At 48.4% G+C, this 25611-nt stretch overlaps 1 protein-coding gene across 2 annotated transcripts in view; it reads right to left on the bottom strand.

Moving 5' to 3' along the window:
* Nucleotides 1-25611, bottom strand: part of TRPM7 (transient receptor potential cation channel subfamily M member 7) — a 2096104-nt gene that overhangs the window by 722043 nt on the left and 1348450 nt on the right. For both annotated transcript variants that reach the window (XM_085644243.1, XM_085644244.1), the window contains exon 25: nt 15229-15361. In XM_085644243.1, coding sequence (XP_085500369.1) covers nt 15229-15361 — 133 coding nt within the window. The remainder of the gene's footprint in view (nt 1-15228; nt 15362-25611) is intronic.

Raw genomic sequence — 25611 nt, 5'->3', positions numbered from 1 at the left:
GGCTGGGGAAGCTGAACAAAGAATTTTCTGCAAAGGATAGGTTTAATTGCTTCTCCTTTAGAAATGGGTAGAGTGGGGGCGCTTCTGAGCACCACCAGACTGCATCGAAGAGCACATTTGGTGCCCTCCATGCATTAACCAGTTTTGCCCAGTTCAGGAGCTCTGGAATCACGCAGTGGCGCAAAACTACATGAAGGACAGGGGAGTGTCCACCTACCTGTCAAGCTCCTCCCTAGCGAGGTGTCCAGAGCTCCTCCAGGTGGCCACTTGATTCTGCCATGTTGAATCTTGGCCCCTGGGAGCATTTGACTGGCTAATCCAGCTGAGTAGTGTCATTGACACCCTAGGTGGGCCCCCGCAGAAGAGGTCCTTCCCCTTTCTATGGTTACTTAAGGGCTCCCCTGAGGGTGGGTCCTTAGATTTGTCCTGACAACAACTTAAGATCCAACTGCCTGTTGTCTGAGGACGGTTTAAAGACTTCAGCTGGTGAACACTGAAACACTACTGTTCTTCAAGCCATGACCCAAGACAAGACTGCTGTCGGTGGGAAAATTCCTGCTGCATCTTCATCCCTGTGCGTCTTCAAGTTCTGCAAGTCCATGGCTGTGCATCCTCCGAGTCACCAAGAACTCTGCCTGCATCCAAGCAAGCAGGAATCTCCCTTGGAGTAAAGGAGTCACTTCACTGCATCCGCAGGCACCGGTACGCCGACGACCGGTTTGCTGATCCTGTTGTCCCATGACCTTGCCCAGCTCTGCAACACAGGTGGTTTGTTGGTTCGCAAGAGGCCTGACCAGTCTTCACTGCAACTTGGGCGACTGTAATCACTCTCCAAGCCGACGTTAGCCACCTCCCTGTGCACAACGTCTGTTTGCCGTTGCCAAGGTTTATTGGCTCTCTTCACGAAAGCTCTTCAAGCTCCAAGGAGCACCAGCTTCCAGCATGTACAGCTCGAAGAACGACGTCCTGCCTGCAACCTCTGCATCGTGGGCCTCCATCTTGTGGGTGCTGTTGAGGGTTTCCAGCAACTCCCTGTGCCTGCAGTCAGAGGGTCCTTGAGAGAGAGCTCCATCGATTTCTGCTGGCTTTCCTGCATGCTGAGTTCCAGCTCTTTCCTACCCTTGCTGGGTTAGCCCCACAGACCTTGCTGGTCTGCAACACAGCAGCTTCTCCCACAAACTGTTGTATGCGTTTGCCAGGGCTTGTTGGTGGTCCTGCCAGCCACTGACCTTCCTGCACTCATCGACCGGCGTGGCTACTGTGCTCCTGCATTGTCGCCTGATCTCCTCAGCTGCTGCTTCAACCTCACTGTGTTACAGCTAACCCTGGGTGCACTTCGCGAAATACATGTGGCACTACGCGAACTGCATAGTACGCTGTTCGCGATGACTGCACCGTGCCGGATGCTTGTCCGCACTGTGCAATCATTGCAAACGGCATCTTTTACCGGTGTGGTCCACGAAACTATGCAGCTGCTGATTCTCTACGCTCCTCCATTGGAGTCAATGAGCGGTTTCCTGGGTATCTACAGGTGGGGTGACTCTCTAACCTTCCTTGATCCACGTGTTTCCTTTGGGAAGGGTCCTAGAACCGTATAAATCTGACCAACGCTTACCCTGTGTTATCCTATGGATATCTGACTCGGTGTAACCACTCTGCACCAGGGCGCCTTTGGATCCCTGGATACTCACCTTCAATGATTCTGTGCTTTCCTTGGGGCCCGCCACCTTTGGCTATTAGTCCCGTTTTGGTAACCATTTCACATTCCACTTTTTTAGTATATGGTCTCCCCCAATAGGGGCCCATGTATTTTCCTATACTTACCTGTTTCTGAAGTTCTTGTATGTATTTGATATCTCTGGATAGGCGATTAACCAAGTTAGTGTTAAGTATGTGCTAATAAATACAAAGTATTTTTTACCTGGTGTGGTTCTTTCTTATGTGTAAGTTGGCTGACTGACTATAGTGGTAAATACACCCGCTTTACACCCTCATGAATAAGCCTTAGCTGCTATCTACAGCTACACTTTGAGAGCTTTGGTTTTCAGGGACAAACACAATCACTAAAGGTTGCCTGGACTCTGTGCACAATGTCTCACCCTAGTTGGACACTATATACACAGCCAGCCTCCTACAATTGTGACTCAAGACTGTTGGCTCTGATGTTTTATGAGCGGTAATAGTCAGATGTCTGGCTATTACCCATAACCCATTTAGGTGCATCCAGGTCCAGAATCTCAACGCTTCTGACAGAGAATATGAGATCCCAGTATCCTTTTTTTACTGATCTACCACACTGCTTTTGAACTGTCAAAATATGAACAGACTGACTACGAATGGCAGAAAAAAAGGCTTGAGGGATAGCTGTGTTACTTTGAGCTCTAACTGTCTGATATGAAGAACCTGCTCGCTCTTTTTGAGATCAAACACCTTTGACCTTCTTATGAGCTTCCCAACCTAGTGTGGAGGCATCCATCAGTTGGTGGTCATGGTCATTGAGGGATGGAAAGACAATCCTACAATCAGGTTGTGTTCCCCTGCCCACCAAGTGAGATCAGCCGCAGTATCTCAAGAGATGACAATTATGGCAGCTAGTATTCCTCCATGTTGGAACCACTGCATGTATAGCCACCACTAGAGAGCCCTCAATAACCAGCATGCTTATTTAACCATTAGGATGCAAGAGGTAAGCAGACCTGTAATGCACAAGACCTTCAGGACTGGAATATGAGCGCTTTCTTAACACAACAGAACTATGGACTGACTGTCTCAAATCATCTGTGATGGAGGAAAAGCTCAGAAAGATGTTTATCGAACACTGCCCCTATGAGAACAGGAGACCCTGGGAGGGCTCTAGGTGAAAGATGGGCTTCTTGATTGAAAAGCCCAAAGTCGAACTGCTGGGATGCTGTGGACTGCAAGTGGCAAGACACCAACTCTAAAGACTGAGTTTTTAGCAGCCAGTCATCTACATATGGAAACACCGGGGTACCTGATCTACTGAGATGATCCCCTACCTAAGATTTGGAATACTATAGTTGAACCGAAAAGAAGTACCACAAACTAGTAATGATTATACCATAATATGAAATGCACGAAATTCCAGTGCAACTTCAGGACAGGTTTCTGGAAATATGAGTCCTGCAAGTCCAGTGACACCATTCAGTCTCTTTCTTCCAGCATCAAAAGTACCTCAGCCAGGGACAGCATCTAAAGTCCATCAATTTTCACCTACGTTGTCAGTTCAGACCACAGACCATCCATTTGCAATTTAGCCTTGGTACAGCTATAAAAGGAACAGTGAAAGCCAAGTCACCTCTAAATGGAAAGACAAGCAATCCCAGATAGATTTTGGTCTACTTTGGCCTCATCAGTGAAGTACAGGTTGAGTGTGTGGCACAGTGATCATGTTTGGAGCACTCTGTTTCTGTATTCTAGAGGGAATGAATGCCAAAAGTCACACAGAAATAGCATTTCTCTGCTGTGATGCTCTTGTAGAGGATCATTTTCAAGTCGGGTCAAGGGGAGCTTACCATATGCCAAAGGAGTTCCTTTTCACTGTCAGAGCCTCATTGATGGCTAGTGTCATTCTAACGCTTGGATGATAGCCCATGCTAAGATCCAGAGATTTATGTCATGGACACATTGGGCTCTCTGCAAGCTCACTAGCCTGCTAAAGATCCATCTTTCTAGATTTTTCTTTAGTTTTATGGAGCAGCAAAACAGTTGCCCGGTGTCCATGTTTGCAGAAAACTTCCGAAGTGTGTTTTCCTTTGTCTTAAACTGTGTTTCAAAAACTAAAAAAGACCCTGGAAGGACTGTTTTTCAGTTCATAATGGGACTTCCCAGATAAGATTATTTATTACTGTGTTCTATGCTGCTCACCTCAAAGTTTTTCTGGTAGTGACTCTTAAGCCACATATTCCTCATCATTTGAATATTCTCAAAGCATCAGACTGGATTGGAAACTTTTCTGCAGTACATATGTGCATCAGAATGTGACGCTGTGCGGTTCTACACTGACACAGTTTTAATCTTGAAATGACGTTCAGGGCATATATAAGCACCGCTCTCGTGCATTAAGCAAACTGGTAGACAATGTGCAGATTCCTAACCTTGGAATTTTATTGAGGGATAGAGTTCAATCACAGGCCAAGGAGGCAGGGAGGAATCTGTGGCTAGAGTCTCTACTATAAAGAACGTTACCAATGTTAAGTAATTTGTTATTCTAACTTCTAGCCACAGATTTATCAACTTTTTAATAGATACCAAAGCAATATTTATTCAGGTGGGTCTGTGAATAGACTCAAACCAGAAGTCCTGCAGGACCAATGTGATGTCATCGCTTGCAAGCCCAGTGAGAATCGGTGTATTTTGCATCACACCAGGTGTCCGTGTCCTCAAATAGCACGCAAAAGAGGTTTTGCAGGGGGCGGTAGGATCAGCAGGGTATCGACCTTGACCATGGGGGCAGTGTGTACCTTACTCTCTATCACGAAGCTGTTGCGTTCACTCTGGGGCTGGACAGGCTGTCAGTAAGGGGCACCTTGTCGCAAAAGGAGCAATAAAATTTGTCATTGGCAAGGTGGAGTGGGAAGGCCCAGGCGAGCGGTAGCCATGCTCTCCTTAAAATGCTAGATAACAGAATCAGCTTTGTCCCATCAAAAGACATGTCCATCAGGGATGACTGGGAAATGCCAGAGAACCCAGTTGATCACAGCTATGCATGACGTTGAATGGCTAAGCTGAAGCCTATGATCCCCACTCTAATGAATCGGTGGAGTCCTAGCCACAATGAATCATGATTGTGGCTGCATCACAACCATCTTGAATTGCGTGAGAGAGCACAGGACAAATGTCTTTGGGCACACCAGGGAGAACTTTCGCCAATGAATCCCAAAGGTCATGTGAATAGCATACCAACAAACAGGTGGCGTTAACAGAGTGGAGGGCTAAGCCAGTAGAAGAAAAGACAATTTTTTTTAATGTTTCCACTAGCTTAGATTTCCTATCGAGGGAGTGGTGGGAAGTGTGTTGGGAATAGAGCTGCTGGTGGTAGCCTGGACCACTAGGTTTTCTGGTGAGGGGAAGCTGTGAAAGAAAAGCCTGGTCGCCTGGAGCAATTTGTCGAATGGCTGGTGGTCTGGAGCATGGTTTGGTCCAAACCCCTAATAAGGTATTCATTAACTCTTCATTTAAAGGAAGAAGGATCTCAATCAAAACGTTTGTCTGAATCTTTGAATTCTGCTGTGGCTGGTCCAAGGGAAGAAAAAAGACCTGTCCTTGGGTAGGTATTGAAGCTACTAGCCTCCTGTAAGTTCTTGTAGAAACTGCCATCCTGATAGACCTGAGAGAACTGATCACCCTGGTCACAATCATTATATGAATGAATCCCAACAGGGGAATGCAGAGAGTGTTTTAGACCTTAAGGTAATTCAATTGGGGGCTGGGGGTACAACGTTGGATGATGTCGGACCAGCGTCAGAAAAAACAATCAGGTTGCCTCCTGTGGCCTCAAAGTTGACATCAGCGTGCTGCATGAGTCATGGAGCAGGATGCGGCGTCGGAACAAGAGTCAATAGGCTTGGAGGGTCCATCTGGTGCTGAGGGTGAACCCACCATTGTTTCCCAAGTCGAAGACCTGTTGGCTCTTTAGAATCCCAAGGTGTACCAGAGGGAGTTGCTAAGGATCCAAAGAGCTGGAGCATGGCTATGTGGAACTCTTTGGTCTGGCTGAAGGCCCAGGAAACTTGGGTTGTTTCGGAACCAGTTGCAGATCGGCTCCAAAGTCGGACAACTTTAGGAGAGAGATCAAGAAAGTAAGTGGGGCCCCCACACTTACTCGGAAAATGCACATGGTGTGAGGGAGAAAAATCCTGCTTCAATTTCTTGCGCTTCTGACACTTACCTGAGGACTTGGAGCACGACTAGTAAAGACCTCTAGAGCCGTTAAGTCGACCCCAGAAATTAGATCAAACCTTGGACGCGGAGAATGGTTTACAAAGGTCCCAGGGATGAGTCTTCTTATGCTTGGTGACATAGTTTTGCCTTGCGTTCCTGAATGGCCCTTGGGTTGATCATCGTAAGCCGTTGAGTCAGGCTTGGGCCCAGGCCCACCTGATGGAGATCCATCACAGACACTTTTTCGCAACTGTCCTTTAAGGCTTAATACCACAAGTTATTTACCTTCAGTAACTAAATATCTGTAAGAAACAGTAGTTAGTTATAGATTCCTTACCTTCGAATTACCCCCAGGCGTCAGACTGGATCCAGAAAGATTTTTCGTTAGCAGTACCTCTGCGTGTCGGAAGGTGGCGTTGGTCGGCTCTGCGTTCGTCTTCGGTGTCGTGGTCGACGGGATGACGTCGCAGCAGCTACTTAGACGCCGCCTGTAGGAGAGTAGGGTCTGCTTTCTATGTTCACCCCCACTTTTGCTTTTGCTTCACTGGTTTTCGACTTAGATGTGGCTGTGGGCCTGCTAATCAGACCCACAGCCCAGCTGTTCTCTCTCTAAATTCACACTATGTACTTTAGGTACATAACCCAATTGGTAAGGATCACCTTTTTGGACCCTGTACAGTGTACCTTAGGTACCCAGGGCATAGGTGTACCCTAGACCTACCAGGGGCTGCAGCATGTATTATGCCACCCCTGGCTGGCCTTCCATTATGACACAACTGGCTGATCACTCAGCTGGGGCAAGGTCGTGTAATCACCCCTTGCTTAGGTATAGTATTCCTATACCTTCCTTATATATAGACACATGGGTAAACTATCAGTCACTCCTATGGCAGGCCTTAACAATACTGAAGGCAGAGTGCTTGGTAACATGTGAGATGGTGCTCTAGCATGAGCTGAGCCTGTCTGCAGCTTTCGGAACCATGTCCTTATAGCTGTTCTATGATATCGCCTACCATATACTCTTAAAAGTGCCTTATAATCCTCGCGGTTATGGTAACTATGGTTTGGCTTTATCAAAACATGTTGTGTAAGGTGTCTAACACTTTGGAATACTACCCCCACACCATTCCTGGCGATGAGGATAGTATTCCTCCCTTCTAGAGGGAGAAGACATGTTGAAGACCTACTACCCGGTTAAAGTTAACCAGAGCCCCAGCATCACAAAATGGATGCTGCTGCCACAGACATGAGTCTGACCTCCTGCTGCTGGGAGTCCTTCCAGCGAGGGAGGCTTGGACAATAGGTTTCTTGCCTTGGGAGGTGCTAGCACCACCCTAGACAGGCCTTAGTGTATTGGGGCAGGGAGGGATGAATGAAACGAGACACTGCCTGGGGCACACAAGGTGTCCCATGCATAGTCCAGTTCAAACCGGTGCTGGGGCACTCCAGCCCCAGTCCTGGCGTGAAACTGGACAAAGGGAAGGGGGTGTAACCACCCCCCTCCCTGGTCCTACCCATAGGAGGGACCTAGCAGGTAACCCAGCCCCCCAGATTAGTATAAGAGTGGGAGCTGAGTCCCTAGGACTTTGGATTATCCTGATAACTGAAACTTGAACAGAAACTCTGGACCTTCGACTACGGAAGAAGACTGAAGAATCTCCCTTGTGGCCAAGGAGTGACCACCCTGTGCAAACAGGCACCATCAAGCGACCTGCCGTTTGCTTTGCCCGAAGTTCTACGAGGAACCGACTGCAGAGCCCGACCAGCGCCTTGACTTCCAGACTTCTCCGACCCTGATCCACATCCACAGCAAAGCTGAGATCCGTGGAGGCGACGAGAGACGTGGGACCGGCTACCTGGGAAAATTAGCTACTTGCTTCCAGCGCAGCTTCTGAGGCATCCTCGAAGTTGTGCTCTGGGGATTGAGAAGCCCCAACCCCGAGCACCATCGGCACCGAAGATCAGCCCTCCACATGGCCAACTTCTCACACCGCCCTTGCACGCTGACGTCAGTTCTGTACACGACTTTCCGCGCCAAAAAAGCAGAGCCATGCAAGGCACTGACCATTGGTGCACAAAACTAGGGCCCTGAAAGGATGTCCTTAACCCTAGAAATCAGTTTGCAGAACGGGGAGGATGGGTGGGATGGTACGGAATCTATAACTAACCTAAGTTTCTTACAGATATATAGTTACCGAAGGTAAGGAACTTGTGCATCTAAAAGAAACACGTTAGTTATAGATTCCTTAACTTAGAATAGATTACCTCAGCAATACCAACACCGGTGGTGGGTCTGCGAACCAAGATCACACCAGAAAGTCCTGGAGAACAGAACGGGCAAAGAAGCCGTCTCTCCGGACTTGGCTATCCAGAAAGCAGTGTTTGGTGAACGTGTGCAGTGATGCCCATGTGCCTGCCTGACAGATGTCATCTAGAGGCACTCTTCTTCACAAGGCAGGAGTGGCTGCCGTCCCCCTGGTGGAGTGAGCACGCAGCCCCACTGGAGGCTCCTTTTTATCTAAAGAGTAACAAGCATTAATACACAACACGATCCGCTGAGAAATGGTGCCTTTGTGTAGGGCCCGACCCTTCTTTGCACCCAGGTAGCCAACAAACAGTTGATATCCATCCGGAAAGAGTCTTAAGAGTTATAAGACGTAAAGGACAATTATGAAGCGGCTCAAAGGGAGGACACATCAAATAAGTCAGCACAAGATTCAAGTCCCACTGAGGCATAACGAATGGATTTGGAGGCAAAAGATGCGTTAAGCCTTTCATGAAATGGTTAACTACCGGGGACTTGAAAAGAGTAGGCTGATCTGGCAGCTGAAGTAAAGCAGAGATAGCAGCCCTGCCGGTCTAAAGAAAGAAGTAACAAGAGTACTTCAGAAAGAGGGGCAGAAAGGGAATCCACAGCCTTTGCTGCGCACCATGCCACAAATTTGTTCCACCTGCAGGCATATACGGTTTTTGTGGAGGGACGCCTGCCTGCCAAGATTACATCACAAACTTCAGGAGGCAGGTCGAAAGACGTCAACTGCCACCGCTCAAGCTCCACGCAAGGTGGTGGAAACTAGACAGGTTCGGGTGGAGGACCATCCCCTGCTGCTGCAACAGAAGATCCTCCCAGAGTGGCAGTCTGATCAGAGGATCGATGGCCAAGTTGAGCAGTTCGGGATACCAGACTCTTCGTGTCCAATCTGGAGCCACAAGAATGACTTGGGCCCGGTCGCGCCTGATCTTCTTCAGCACTCTGGGCAGAAGTGGTATAGGTGGAAAGGCATACAACAGACCGCAACTCCACTCGCAACAAAAAGCGTCGCCGAGCGAGTGCTGCCTTGGAAATTCCAACGCGCAGAATTGCTGACATTGCGCGTTCTATTCGGTGGCAAATAGATCTAACCAAGGGTCTTCCCACTGTTGAAAGAGACCTTGCACCACCTCCGAGTGAAGACGCCATTCGTGATCCATCATGCACCTGCGGTTGAGTTCGTCTGCCCTGGCGTTCAGAGAACCTGCCAGGTGTTGAACCACCAAGGAAATGCCTTGATGTTCCAGCCATGTCCAGAGGCAAAGGGCCTCCTGACATAGGGTCCACGACCTCAACCCGCCCTGTTTGTTGCAATACCACATGGCAGTGGTGTTGTCCGTGAACACCTGCACTACTCTTTCCCGGACAGAGGGAAGGAATGCCTTCAGTGCAAGATGAAATCGACCGGAGCTCCAGAAGGTTGATGTGGAGCCCGGACTCCACCCGAGACCACTCATCTCCGCCTCTACCACCACTGTGAATTCTGGTTGGGGAAGGGAGTGGGATCTGCCACTGACCCAATCCTGGTTCGTGAGCCACCACTGCACTTCTGAGATCCAGACGTAATCGGACAGATTCCCCTGATGCTACGCCCCCTGGAACTTCAGGTCCCACTGCAGAGCCTGCATATGCCACCTGGCATATGCTGGCATGATTGATCAGCAGGATGCAGGAGGCCATGAGGCCCAGCAGCCTCAGGTTCATTCTGTTCGGGAGGATAGACCTGAAACTGCGCCGTGTCCAGAACCGCTCTGATGAAGAGGAGCTTCTGAGAGGGAATCAGGTGCGCCTTCGGCATATTGATGGAGAGCCCCAGCAAATGCAGGAGGTCGGCCATAGTCTGGAGGTGGGAGACGACTGCCTGGGGCGAGCCCACATTCAACAGCCAGTCGGCGAGATAGGGGAAGACTGAGACCCCTGATCTGCGCAGATGAGCTGAGACCACCATCATCACCTTCGTGATAACGAGGGGCGCTGGTAAGGCCAAAGGGGAGCACAGTAAACTGGAAATGCTTGTGGCCTACCGTGAACCGCAGGTAATGCCGGTGTGCCGGCAGGACAGGGATGTGGAAATAAGCGTCCTGCAAGTCCAACGCTACCATCCAGTCTTGCGGGTCGAGGGCAGACAAGACCTGAGCAAGCATCAACATTTTGAACTTCTCCTTCCAGAGGAAGCGATTGACGTCCCTGAGGTCCAAGATAGGACGCAGGCCCTTGTCCTTCTTGGGAACCAGAAAGTAGTGGAATTAGCAACCACGACCTACTTCTGGGACAGGAACGCGTTCGATGGCTCCCTTGGCCGTAACTTCCTACTGGAGAAGTGCCAGATGATCCTCCGACAATCTGTGGTAACGAGGTGGCATAGCTGGAGAGGTAGTCTTGAAGGGGAGGGTGTAGCCCCTTCGGACTATCTGCAAAACCCACCTGTCCGAAGTGATGGTGCGCCAGTGGGGGTGGTGACGGCGAATCCTGCCGCCCACTGGTGTTTGATGGGCCTGAAAGTACGGACAAGGAGGGTTTGGAGGCTGCTGCAGTGTGGGGGTTGATGGACAGGCCCGCCCGTCGGGCCCCCTGAACCACGACGCTGGTTCCCACGTCCCCGGCCTCACGAAGGTTGGGTACCTTGCTGCGGCCTGTGGCCCTGGGCGGGATGTAGCGGGGCACCCCTTCCGTAGTCACGAAAGGGGCAAGAAACAGACTGCGCTGGATGTGAGGAGAGGCCCAAGGACTTGTCCGTAGCCCTTGAGTCCTTGAAGTGCTCTAGGGCATTGTCTGCTTTGTCCCCAAAAAGGCGACGGCCATCAAAGGGCATGTCTGGACATCCCCTGAAAAGCCAGTGGACCTCATCCAGGCACAGCATCTGAGTGCTACCGACGTTGAAATGGTCCTGCCCAGAGAGTCAGCGGTATCCAGTCCACAACGGATTGTAAGCTTAGCTGCGTCTCTCTCTGCAGCGATAGCCTGAGAGAGCACTGCCCAGGCACTGAGGCAGCACTTGCCCCACCATTTTTATTTTTTTTATTTTTTAACTTTGTTTTTATTGTTTTAGTTAACAAATAACATCTTTACATCCATATATCAAATCACGAATAATTCCCAAATCCGTCAAGCTCCCCAACAGCCTAGCTAGTAGTGCCTTCCCACCCCTGCTCCCCCCCCTCCCCTTCCAGTGTGCTCCGCTCCATATACCATGTTGCAGTCCGCCCAATTCTTATGGGTATCAGAAAGGTGCCTTCTCTATCGTACGGCCTCCCTCCCCAATTTGCCTGACGCTTCCCTGTCTAGTGCTCTTCCTGGTCTCGCGCTCCCCCCACTGCTCCCTGTGATCCGCCATCCAAAAGAGCTGGGTCATCCTGCCAGTCTCTGGCAGGCCTCCGCAGCGCCTCTACCAACGCCTCCCAGGCCCTTGCACTTTCGCTCACCGCCCACTTAAGAAATTCGTGTTTCCATCTCCGGACTCTAGGTCCCTGACTGTGTTTCCAATGGCTGGTTATTTCCCGTTTAGCTATTAGCAGACCCAGATCAATAAATCTGCTGGTCACCTTGTTATGTTTTGTGTGCGGGTACCAATGCAGCAAGCTCACCCCCATATCCTTGTTAAGTGTTCGCTCTGTAACCACCTCCAACTCTGTGAATACCTCTCTCCAATACCCACTCAGATGCGGGCAGGACCAGATCATATGCAGAAAATCCGCCTTCGCAATCCCACACCTAGGGCAGCTAGCATTACCCACCTTGAAAATCCGCTGGATAGCACTTGCCCCACCATATCCCACACAGAGTGCGAATAACGGCCCAAGAGACATGCGGTGTTTACGGATGGCAGTCCTAAGCTGGCGGCAAAAGAAAATTCTTGCCGAGATGGTTCAGCTTCTTGGATTTCCTTTTCGATGGAGGGGTAGGGAAGGCGCTTTTGGAGGCTGAGGCTTGGACCACGAAGCTCTCCAGGGTGGGGTGTTGGGAGAGGAAAGTAGGGTAGCCCAGAGCCGGGCGGTGGCGTCGGGCGATCATCCTGTCCATGTGAGCCCCTGTGTTGGGCCTGGACCAGGTGCCCAAAAGGATGTCCGTGAGGGCCTCATTAAACGGAAGCAGGGGCTACGAAGAGCTCACCGCCCGTTGAAGCACCTCAGTCAGGAGGTTAGTCCTGACCGCCACCATAGGAAGCTCGAGGTTGAGAGCCTCGGCCGCCCTACCCAACACCACAGCATATGACGCTCCCTCCTCCGTAGCCATGGTAGGAGGAGACAACATGCCAAGGTCGGGTGAAGTGTCAAGACCACCGGCATCCCCCAGTTCCCCTCTCCAGGCCTGTTCAGAACTAATCTGGTCAGTTAAAGGGTCACCTGACCCCTCCCAGTCCATCTTCCTCTGGTTGCCACTGTGGTTGGAAAGGGGTCCCAGAAGTGAACATGGGCACGAAAACCCCACTTGGCGCCGGATCCGGCGTCGATCGATGCCGTCCGGCGCAGTGTCCACGTCAGGAAGGAGGCTGGGGTCGACGCCGGCCGTGGGACCGACCGGCATCAGGCACGGTAGTGGTGCCATCGGTAGTGGTGCCGTCGGAAGCGGTGCCAGTGGAGGCGTAATAAGGTCAACCGGCTCCGATACAGATCCAGGCCTGGATCCAAGTGGGGTCTGCGGCGCAGGGGCTAGAGCCACCGGCAGCGAAGACCTAGGCCCCCCAACTGAGTCCGCGGGGCCCAAAGGCGCGCCGGCGGGGTCGGTCCACCCAAAGATGGAATGCATCGCTTCGTAGAACGTACGAAGCTGGGCGGGGGTCGCTCCGGGTGCCGGACAGGGATGAAAGCTCTGAGTCGACCCTTCAGGATCCGCGCGTGAAGCCGTGGGAGTGGCACCACCTGCGCGCCTCGTCGAGCCGGCCGGCCGACCAACTAGGAGAAGGTGAAGAGCGACGATGCTTCTTCAACTTCTTCTTATGCTTTGACTTACCCGACCCCGAATGCGAAGACTTCGAGCCAGACTGATGGTGGCTCCGTGACCGGTCCCTCGAGCTCCCTCTGGACCGGGACCTCGAACGGCGCAGAGCCGACTGCCGTCATTCAAGCAGCTTTCCGCTCCCGCAAAGGCTTCGGCGTCAACAACTGACAGTCGGAGCACTACTTGGGGTCATGGTTGCGCTCCAGGCAAAAGAGGCACATGCGGAGCGGATCCATCACCGACATCAGTCAGTTTCAGGAACCACAGGCCTTGAATCTAGGCATCCCTCGTGCACCTGTTCGGAGTCAAAGACTCGAAACAAGACATCGACAAAAGTCGAGAAAAAGTTAGTCAAAAAATGACTGAGGTACCGCTCTTTCCAGATCTGCGCTGGCTGGCGCGGAAAAAGAAAGAACTGACAGGGAGGTTCCTTCAGTAAACCCATATCATGACCCTCAATACAAATGCTGAAATGTTTGCCACTAGAAGTGATGTTGTCCATACTCATTACACTGTTCAGATCACACCCTCGCATCTAACTGTAAAAATCATTATCATTCTCTTCCTTTTAGTATTGTTTTTCTATATACACAAGATGTTTTAGAAATATCTGAAAAGTAGTTAAGGTGGCATGGTGTAAGGATGCATCGGCCCAGTAAACCCTGACATACATGGGAGCCGGCAACACGGAAGTAGCCGGCCCAATGAAAACTACATCCCCCGACATCCATAGCGCCCGTCACGCTGTCACGTGACCCCGACGCACGTCGAAATAGGATTTAGAAGGAAGAGGAAAGCAGAACGCTGCTGATTATTCTGTGAGTTTCTCGAGAACTTCTGCGTCTTCGGACTTCGTCAGAGGTGGTAAGGGTGCTTGGCACCACCCGACTTAGCTGTGGGAATCTTCCTACAATTGGCCACGCTCACTTCTCCTCCGTTGGCTAGGCCACGCATTCAGCAGTCTTTTGCGGAGGAGAGAGTTGAGCTTTCTGAGGCTGTGTGTGGTCCTTGCTTTGTTCCCTGTTAGCGAGAGCGCATTGTAGCGCGTTCTCATGCAGGGAACGCAGCTGACCCTCGACAGTCTGACTTTTGCTCAGCCTTAGGGTGTGCTCCCTTTTCCAGGGTTTCCTCTGGGCGCCCCTTGCTGCAACGTTTGTGTGTTCACGGACATCAAGTGTGGAAAACTTGATTCCACACAACTATTGCTTTTATTTTTATTTTTTGTTGCTTTTGAAGGCACTGTGAAGCCTTGGTATCATATCATCCCATAGGATTCATGTGGGATATGGACTGTTGAAAGTCATAGTAACACTTGAAGCTCTTACTTTGTGTACCTTCAACTACTTGCAATCTTACTGGTGACTTTACCCTTAATTCTTAGTGGTGTTGTGAGAATTCAACAACCCACAGGATTAAAGCGGCTGCGCTTGTACTAGAGTGCTATTGGTATTGCCCCTGCTTCACCTATACCTGGTTTTGTTCTTTATCTTCATGTTTTAGGAGAGAGAGAGTATAGGGTAGGGACATCCAGGAAGATCCTGCGCTTGCATATTCAGCAGTTCCTCACCTAACTAGGGTATGTAGGATGTGGTTTCATGCTTCAAGGTGATATTGTTATGTGACATGTTAGGTGTTATGCATTTTCAAACCATATTGTTTATTCTCCCTTCAGGTTAGCTTTCATGTTGGAAGTCTGCGAGCACCCTATTCTCTCTCCTGATAACGCCCCTTCTTTTTTTTTTTCCTACAGGTAGTTATTTCTTGTGAATATATTGAGTCTGTTTCTGTTGCTAGTAGCTCCTTTGGATGTTTCCTAAAGCTGGTGTTTTTTCTGGGTCATCCTCAGATCTCCCTCCATGCTGTCCCTACCCTTTCCTTCCCTCACTTGACTATCTCACTAGTCCATGTATATTTATATTCCGGACTTGGGGCAGTCGAGAGGTGAAACCCATTTGAACATCGGCACAACCCTGAGGATTCTGGACGGTGAAACCGGACACATGGTAGCATTATGGAAAACATCTAAATCGATCACCTAATGAAAATTTGAATTAAACAAGTATATTCATTATTTTCACCTTTCAGAAGTGATTCGAATTCGTTCTTCACTCCCCGAGTGAAATTTATCATCTTTTTCATTGAAATACATCTCAACGCACTGCTCTTCAAAATCATGAAGCTTTTTTTGATCTTCCTCGGTTAAGAACAATTCTGAAAGTAAAGAAAAATTACAAGTTAGCAAACCATTTAAAATGTGTGCTCATAATGGCATCGTTCACATCTCTAGGAAACTCGTTGTGACTAGGGCGAGAAAACTAGGACTGAGCGTAAATATAGTGGTTACGTCTGCTTGCCGATATTTCACGTTGTGCAGTAATTGTGCACTACTGTGATTTTTTTTCCCCACACAACAAATTCCTCGCAATATTCGTTTCTGGTAAATGCGATAGGAAAACTGTTGGAAACGTGTCATGAATGATATCATCTGAAGTTTTAAACCGAAAACTGCATATTGTCCATCCCCATTATACTGTTCAGCTCGCACCTTAAATCCAACAAAAAATCTGTTTTAGTTCAATTAAACAGACGCGCAAATGTGCTGCTCCATTGCTTGTTTATTAATTTTAACATGCATAGAAATACCAGAAAGTAACATACATTCAGGGAACAGGATTAACCAAACGAGACAATACAATAGAATAGAGCAATTCACGGAATAAGAATTCACAATCATTAAACCAACTACAATTAAAAACCTAAATAAGAATGGTATTACTGCGAGCCATTTAGTCACAATCTTGTCTCTTCTCTGCCTCCTCATTCCAACATCTAGTGCAGCACATACAAGGTAACAAGAAATAAGGAGGTATTAATCCAACTAAAACAAATAGGATGGAAGTGTAACTTTACAAATCAAATAACTTGCTCTATAAACTGCATTGTGGCCTGTATGTTGCAGGTTCATGTACTGGAAAAGTTGACTCAGCCTTTTATCCTTCCAAAGTGAATAAAGTGAATAACATTATGCTGGACGTTAATTACAACAAACTTGTCTGTGAACTACACTTCTTCACTTCCCAGGTTAGATGTACTTGGGCCCATCTCCTCAACATGGTTAATTTCTGAGAATATTCAGCTCTGGGGAGTAGTTATTTTCATTTTGTACCCCTGGGTGTTTAGATTATAATATTCCGATAAAAATATTAGTCTGTAGTAAATAGATATATTGTTTCAAGGATAAATTGTACAATTTCTCAATCTTCTGGTTACTAATATGACCTTTATACTTGTCAAGGAGGATCAGCATTTCATCTATAATCCGGTCTATAAACCTCTACTATAAAAGCAACAGGAGGATTAAGCAGAACACCTGACACACCCAACAAATTACAGAGGTACAATAAAGCTGGGTATGACAGAGTTAACATAGCACATTAGACAGTACCACGAGCATGCATCCAAAACACCTTAAACGTTCCTAATCAACAAGTTACTTATCTTCGGTAACGCATTATCTGGTAGAGACTTAAGATCTAGCCGCAGATTCCTTACCTTTGAATTTTCCAGGCATCAGGCTGGATCCAGAAGATTGTTGCGTAAGCTGTACCCCTAAGTGTTGGTAGGTAGTGTTGGTCAGCTTTGAGTGGCGGCATCTGCACCCTCAGCACGCAGATGTCAGTTTCTTTTCACGACTTTCCACACTAGAAGTGTGGAGCCCTGAAGTGCACTGATGTGTCCAAACTAGCGCCCGGAAAAGGATCAGCCCTGAGCCTAGAAACTTGTCCACAGAGTGGGGAGGATGGGTGGGTAAGTAAGGAATCTGCAGCCAGATCTCGTCTCCACCAGTAAATGCATTACCAAAAGTAAGTAACTTGTTCATCTGATAGAGATATCCAGCCGCTGATTTGTTATCTTTGAATAGATACCCAAGCAATATCATCCCCGGTGGTGGGCTACAGACGAATTAAAATAAAAAGTACTGCAGGGCCAGATTGGCCCACATGGAATGGTGTAACTACTTTCGGCAGGAGAGGCCCTAGTGCACCGCACCAGTTTGTCTGGAAAAAAAGACAGTAACAGAGGCTTGGATGATGAAGCCTGCAGCTCACTTACCCTCCGGACAGATCTTAGTACCACTAGAAAGGCTGTCTTGATAGTGAGCAGCCAGAGGAGACAATATGAAAAGGCTCGAAAGGAGCACACATTAAGTGAGAACCAAATTAAGGTCCCACAATAAGGCATAGTGAAAGAAGAGGGGGGGAACATGCTTACAAGTCCTTTAAGTTACCAATTCACAATTAGGGACTTCAATAAAGAGGGTTGGTCAGGCAGCCGCAAGACCGACAGAGCAGAAAGGTAACCCTTTAGAGCGCCCAGAGCAGAGCCTTGCTGGGCAAGAATAAGAATAAAAAGGACAGTAGAAAGAGGTTCAAAAATGTTTTCTGTACAATATAATACAAGTTCCTTCCACCAGCAGTCGTATACCTGGCGGCCAGAATAACATTGCAGACTTCAGGAGGAAGGTCGAAAGCTGTCGACTGTTGCCGCTCAATCTCCACGCAAGAAAGCGAAGAGTTGATAGGTTCAACAGTAGACCCCCCCGAAGTGGCAGCCTGATTGACGGATCAATGCTCATACTGAGAAGCTCGGGATACAAGAATCTACGTGCCCAGGCCACAGCCACAAGGACATCTTGAACCCAGTTGTTTCTGATCTTCTTGAGAACTCTAGGCAGAAGTGGAATGGGCAGGAAGGCGTACAAGGGGCCTGAGTTCCACTTGAGACAAAAAGCATCTCTGAGCGAGAGCCGCCTTGAAAACACCAGCGCAAACATATCTAACCAAGGCTCTCCACTGCTGAAAGAGACCTTACGCCGCCTCCAGATGGACGCCATTTGTAATCTGCTAGGCAGCTGAGTTTGTCTGCTCTGGCATTTAGAGGACCTGCCAGGTGTTGAACCAACCAGGGACATGCCCTTCTGTTCCAGCCGTTTCCAGAGACGCAGGGTCTCTTGACAAAGGGTCCACTACCCCACCCCACCCTGTTTGTTGCAGTACTGCATGGCGGTGGTGTTGTCTGTAAACACTTGTACTAACCTTTGATTGATGGAGGGTAGAAAGAATGTCAATGCCAATCGGATCTCTTGAAGCTCCAACATGTTTATGTGGAGTCTGGATTCCGCTGGAGACCACAGTTCACTGATCTCCACTTCTCTCAGCTGGCCACCCCATCCCACAAGAGACGCATCCGTTACAACTGTGAGATCTGGTTGGGGAAGGGAGAGAGTTTTGCCTCTGACCCAATCGCGGTTCCTTAACCACTGCAGGGCCTTTGCAGTTGCCTCCAAGATCTGGACCATGTTGGAGAGATTCCCCTGATGCTGTGCCCACTGGTACTTCAGGTCCCACTGAAGAGCCTCCATATGCAATCCGGCATGTGTCACTGGCAGGATGCAAAAAACAATGAGGCCCAACATCAGTATCAGAGCCTAAATATCCTGGACTCACTGCTCGGTAGGATAAGCCCGAAACTGCACTGTGTACAGAACCATTCTAATGAAAGGGAGCGTTTGAGAGGGAGTCAGATGCACCTTTGGCACGTTGATAGTGAAGAAGGTTTGCCGTAGTCTGGAGGTGAGAGACTACAACCTGGGGAGATCCTACCTTCAGCAGCCAGTCATTGAGATAAGGGAAGACTGGCAACCCCTGATCTGCACAGATGAGTTGCAACCACCAGCATCCCCTTGGTGAACACCCGTGGGGCGCAGGTAAGGCTAAAGGGGAGCACAATGAATTGAAAGTACTAGTGGCCTACCGTAAACTACAGGTAGCGCCGATGGGCAGGTAGGACGGGAATATGAAGATAGGTGTCATACAAGTCCAACGCTACCATCCAGTGTCCTTGGTCCAGAGCAGACAACACCTAAGCCAAAGTGAGCATCTTGAACTTCTTCTTGAGGAAGAGGTTGAGGGTTCTCAGATCTAAAATAGGGCAAAGCCCAGTGTTCTTTTTTGGAATCAGAAAGTAGCGGAAACAGCAATCACTGCCTCCTTCTGAAACCGGGACCCTCTCTAGGTCTTCCTTGGCCAAGAGAGCCATGACTTCCTCGCAGAGCAAGGACAAACGATCCTCCGTCAGCCGATCATTAGATGGAGTCAAAGTGGGAAGGGAGGATTCAAAGTCTTCCGAATAATCTGTAAAGCACACTTGTCCAATGTTATGGACTACCAGTGGTGGTGATAATTAGCCTCCCATGATCTTGTAGGGCAAGTTTAGGAGAGCTTAGAGGCTGCAGCTGAAGGGAGATTCGTGGTTGTGGCAGACCTCTGGCTACATTACCCACAGAATCGGTATGAACCGCGTCCTGCCCACGCACAGACTGGGAAGCTTTTGTGGGATGGTGGCTGGAGTAGGGTTGACGTGATTGAAAACCCCTTCCATAGCCATGAAAGGGGCCGAATGCAGACTGGGGTTGACGTTGGGCAACAAAGAGGTCCAAGGACTTGGCCATAGTCTGTGAGTACTTAAAGTGCTCCAGCACCAAGTCTGCCTTGTCTCTGAAGAGGCAGTTGCCATCACGGATGTCTCTATCATGTAGTTGGGTATTAACGAGTTCACAGCAACAAACACAATAATAAACAACAAAGGGAGGTGTACACTTAGCAAAGTGGCACTTGAAGTTGTGGAGTTTACACTCATTTATTAAGGAGGGTTTCTTTTCTTAGTGCCATGCATGTAATAAACAATAGAGCAATTGAAAGTATGAAGAATACAAAGCTAAATATGTTCTTGGACTCCCATAGTTATTTGCAAATTCGTCACAAAGTCACATGAGAGCCACGCTGAGGGTTGTGACAAATTCACGAAAACGACTAAAAAGTCTACTTAGTGTGTTAGGAAACACCTACCATTTAGATGCAGGTTAAGAAAAGTAAAATATTCCGGCGAGAGGGTCATACCTCCCTGAGGCAACTAATCAGTGTCCATGTACAGCAAAAGGCTGAAATGATCATGATGTTGTTGTTCATTACGAGTGTGATGTTATTGTGTTTTTAAATGCTTTATAAAAGAAAACACGATAAAAATATATTTAAGGAAAAGTAAAATGTGAAAGGGATGCTTTGATTTTCTACCTTCAACATTATAACTGACAGCAAAGTTGAAAACGTTGCCATTAATGGTTGCTTTTTATGAGAGTGGTGTGCTATTCTTATGCTTAGTTTTTACACTCACAATGAACCTTCAGTCTAACTGACAGCATTAAAAGAGACCCGATTAACCAACTCAATTTACAGGTTTGTATATTACAGTATAATTAAAAAGAAATATATGATTTTAAAGGTATGTGTATAGATTAAGTTGATAAAAGTGTGTATGATATATACAAACCTTTGTGAGTATACGAGAGAATCTGTGAGTGGGTGTTTGAGGATTTTTGTGGGTTTATGAATGTGTGTGTGTCTTTATGGGTGTGTGAGTGAGTATGTGAGAGCCTGTCTGGGTCAGAGAGTAGGTGTGTGGGTAGTCTTTTAATCATGTGTTGTACTGAAACTGTAGAGTGTCTGTGTAAGTTTGACTGCATGGTTTAGTTGGCATTAAAAACTCATTACTGAGCTTTAATCTTCTACTTACTATGTACTAGTCACCCCTTAGAGAAGATGTAGGTACGTCATTGTACAAGGTGTTAAGTATTTAGAGGGTTAGACATGCACTTTAAAGTCTCACTGGCTCACGTGTATTTTCAGACCCCTAGACATAGTTAAATATGCAGTCTTAAATCCATACTACAAGTTATATACATATTTACAAAAGCAGAGTTACTCACCTTGCCTGTTAGAGGGAGAGAGGCATGCAAATATTCAGTGACCTATCCATACAGCACTAATCTATGCAGCAGGAGCAGAGGCACTTGTGTACACATTTATAAAACCCAACAGTCAGTAGTAGAGGCAGTAAGTAATATATACAACCACTTATATTGACCTAAAGACATTGTGACTTAGTTACTTTCACATCCAGTGACACAGCAAGATAGGGCCACATACAATTATTTAGATGTGTATTGAAGTAGTGATACTCCTAGTCACTTATCCAGACTAGTAGACCTTTAAATACGTAGCCTACCTGCATTTGTAGAGGCTGTGTATGCGGTATGACTGCTAGTTTTAGTTGGCATTTGAAACCACTTACTACCCATACTGTGACTCACATACCTATTAACAAAAGCATAGAGGCACTCACCTAACCCCATCAGCAGTAACAGAGTTACACATTTATAAATCTCAACACTCAGTAATGGGCCCAATAAGTAATATGTACAGGCAGTTACAGACACATATAGACAGCCATAGAAATACTAATACAACTAGTCATTTAGCGACATAGTTACTTACACATCCAGTGACACACCCAGAAAGGTAGTGATGTACGTATTTACGTTTGTACTCAAGTAGTGACTTTCCAAGTCACCTATTCAGACAAGCAGCTCTTTAAACACGTTTTGGGCCAGCTACTGCAGCGATTTTGTGCCAGATTGACTTGGCATTAATATCCCCTTACCAAACTTTAAGAGTTCCTTCAGCTAGATACAAGTCACCCCAACTTTAGGGTGTAGGTAGGCCATAGCGTAGGGTGCAATGTCGTTCGAAGGTAAGACATGTACTTTGAAGTTTCAGTGAGTCACATGTGAACTTCCAGACCCATATTCCCAGTTAAACATGCAGTCAACCACTCATACTGCAACTCACATATGTGTTTACAAAAGCAGAGTCACTCACCTAGTCAGTCACACAAAGGCAGTTACACATTCAATCAGATGCCCATGCAGCATGTATGTATCCAGCAGTAAAAGAGCCAGTTGACCATACAATTATAAACCTCAACACTCAGTAATAGAGCTAGTAAGTAATATATACAGTCAGTTACATACACATATCGATAGCCATAGAGAAACTAAAACAGCTAGACATATAGCTTTATAGTTACTCACACAAGCACTAACACACCCACTCCACCGGAGACCAGAGGTCTCTGATTTCCTCCTCTCCCATATGGCCTCCCCAACCCAAGGGTGATGCATCTGTCACCACAGTGAACTCTGGGAGGGATCTGCTGTTGACCCAATCTTGGTTCGTTAGCCACTACTAGAACTGACACGCAGTCCCCTCTGAGATCTGGACAATATCGAAAAGATTTCCCTAATGCTGTGCCAACCGGAACTTCAGGTCCCACTGCAGAGCCTGCATATGCCATCTGGCTTGATCTACCCGCAGGGTGCAGGAGGCCATGAGGCCCAGCAGCCTCATAGTCATTCTCACCGAAATCCGGGATCGAGGCCGAAACATCGGTATCATAGCCTGAATATCCCGGGCTCGCTGCTCGGGAGGATAAGCCTGAAACTGCGCTTTATCCAGAACTGCTCAGTTGAAAAGGAGTCTCTGAGAGGGAATCGGTGCTATTTCAGCACGCTGATAGTGAACCCCAGCGAATGCAGTAGGTCCGCCGTAGTCTGGAGGTGGGAGACGACAGTCTGGGGCGAGTCGTCTTCCACAGCAAATCGTCGAGATAGGGAAAGACTGGAACCCCTGATCTGCGCAGATGAGCTACAACCACAGCTTTCACTTTCGTGCATACCCAAGGGGCGCTGATAAGGATAAAGGGGAGCACAGTAAACTGAAATGCTCGTGTCCTACCGTCAACCGTAGGTAACGCTGGTGGGCAGGCAAGACAGGGATGTGAAAATAAGCATCCTGCAAGTCCAACGCTACCATCCAGTCTCCAGGGTCAAGGGCAGACAGGACCTGGGCCAACGTTAGCATTTTAAACTTAGGAAGGAAGTGGTTGACGTCCCTGATGTCTTAGATAGGATGTAGGCCTTTGTCCTTCTTTGGGTACCAGGAAGTAGTGGGAGTAACAATCACGCCCTACTTCTGGCACAGGGACACGCTCAGTAGCTCTCTTGGCTAAGAGGGCCGTAACTTCCTGGCGGAGAAGGGCCAAGTGATCCTCGGACATGTGATGGGAGTGTTGGTGGCATGGAGGTAGGGGCAGTCTCGAAGGGGAAGGAGTAGCCCCTTCAGACTATCTGCAAAACCCACCTGTCCAACGTGATGCTGTGCCAGTGGGGGATGTGATGGCGGATCGTGCTGCCCACTGGCAACTGGTGGCCCAGAAAAGACTGACTAGGAAGGTTTGGAGGCTGCTGCAAAGGGGGCATTGGTGGCCTCAGCCGCCATAACACCACAGCGTAGGAGGCTCCCTCCTCCGTAGCCACGGTTGGGAGAGAAAGCATACCAAGGTCGGGGAGGTATGCAGACCACTGACATCACCCAACTCCTCTCACCAGTCCTGCTCATGAAGTTGGTCTGCTAGAGGGTCAACAGACCCCTCCCAGTCCTCCTCACCCTCCTCTGGCTGCCACTCAGGCTGGTACGTAACACCAGGGATGATCAGCAGTACAAAAGTACCCAACGGTGCTGGTACCGACGTCGGTCGACGCCAGTCCGGTGCCGTGTCCAAATCGGGGGTGGGGCTGGGGTCAACACCAGTCAGGGGCACAACCATTGTCGGGGTCCGGAATCGGTGTCAGGGAAGGTACTGTGAGGTTGACCGGCACCGATCCGGATCCACGCCTGTGGTGCCGAGGCCAGAGCCACCAGCAAGGGCCCCCAGCCGAGTCTGCGGGACCAGAACACGCGCCTGTGGAGTCGATCTGCCCAAAATGCACAAAGTTGGTCAGTGGGCCCTCCGGCTCCGGGAAAGGGAGAGAAGCACGGAGCCATCCCAGCAGGCTCCGAGGAAGGAGCCAGAGAGTGACGATGCTCCGGATCCCGTTGGCTGACGAACAGGAATAAGGCGAAGAGCGATGATGCTTCTTCGCCTTCTTCTTGTGCCTCGAACATTTGAACATCTGTTTGGACATTCAGATAGGGGTCCATTATGTCTAGTTAAAGGAGGTTAGGCTCAACCTCTCAAGCCTTCTACTCAGCCTGTGTTCTCTTGAGCTGGCAAAAACCTTGAGGCCAGCCAGGAGATTCAAAAAGCTTGGCATGATCAAAAAGCTGTACTCACTATTTACCAGCCAGGACAGAAAGTGTGGGGGTGTTGGAGCCTGTGGCCCCAGCAGCTCTCCAAGACAAGTGGAGTGACCCCCACACTAAGTTGGAAAAGAAAGATGAGGTCACCTACTTAATTGAACGTCCCCACAGGGTACTTCATGTGAATCGCTTGAAACCTTTTGTTTACAGGAGCTTGCTCAAGGGCACTGAAGAGGGACAGGAGGAAGATAGTGACCCTCTCCCTGATCTCCTCTCTCAGGATCCTGCTGATAGACCACTAGGAGTAGTATTTGCAGACAGCCTCACTGATTAACAGCAAGCGGATTGTAGATAAGTTCTCAATCAGTATCCTGGTCTCTTTCCTTTGATACCCAGTCAAACCGCCTGGTGTACCCATGAAGTGGACAGAGGTGACAGCCTGCCTGTGAAGAGCAAAATTTACAGACAGCCTGACCAGGTCAGAGATTGCATCAGGACAGAGACCCAAAAGATGCTGGAGTTGGGGGTCATTGAGCCTTCGGATAGCCCTTGTACCAAAACTGCACACAGAGGATGGTAAGAGAGATTAGGTTTTGTGATGAATATAGAGGCCTCAATGCAGTCACTAGGACTGATGCCCATCCAATTCCAAGGGCAGATGAACTGATTGATACTCTGGCCTCTGCCAAGTATCTCAGTACATTTGACCTGCTAGTTATTGGCAAATCAGACTCTCTGAGGATGCCAAGCCAAAGGCAGCATTTTCAACCCCCATTGGCCATTATAAATTTCAGAGGCTTTAGAATAAAGTCTTGTTTGGAAGCCTATAGTGCAGCATATCTAGAAGATATAGCTGTCTTTAGTTCCACCTGTTCCACCACAGAAATGTATGCAAGGCCCTGCAGAAGGCAGGCCTCACTATCCAGGCCACAAGGTGCCAGGGAGGGCAGAGCAAGGTTGTGTACCTGGGCCACCTTGTATGTGGAGGCCAAGTTCAACCATTTTAGAGCAAAATTCAGACCATCATTGACTGGATTGCTCCCACTACCTAGACTTGGGTAAGAGCTTTCTTGGGCCTGACTGGGTTGGGCACCCCTACTTTGGAACACCACATTCTCAGCGGTGTAGCACCAGTCTAGATCCTCCACCCATTCTGCAACTCCCAGAGGCTGGTGTGCCCCCCCCATGCTCTCACCACAATTCCTTTTGCAACTATACCTGCTAGCATAAGCCAAATCTCAGAATAATTGGACCAGCGTTTTATTTTATTTTTAAGAACATACTTTGGTTTGTTTTTGCCAAAATCATGCTCCAAGAGCCATTTTGTACATGTACATGCTGAAATATAGCATTGGTATGGATAAACAGTATGATATTCTGTAATGTAACAACAAAGAGAAAAAAGAGGAACAAAAGAAAAAGAAA

The sequence above is a fragment of the Triturus cristatus genome, chromosome 3_1 (genome assembly GCF_964204655.1).
Source record: "Triturus cristatus chromosome 3_1, aTriCri1.1, whole genome shotgun sequence".
Taxonomy (NCBI): Eukaryota; Metazoa; Chordata; class Amphibia; order Caudata; family Salamandridae; genus Triturus; species Triturus cristatus.
This window is presented reverse-complemented; position numbering and strand designations above follow the sequence as displayed.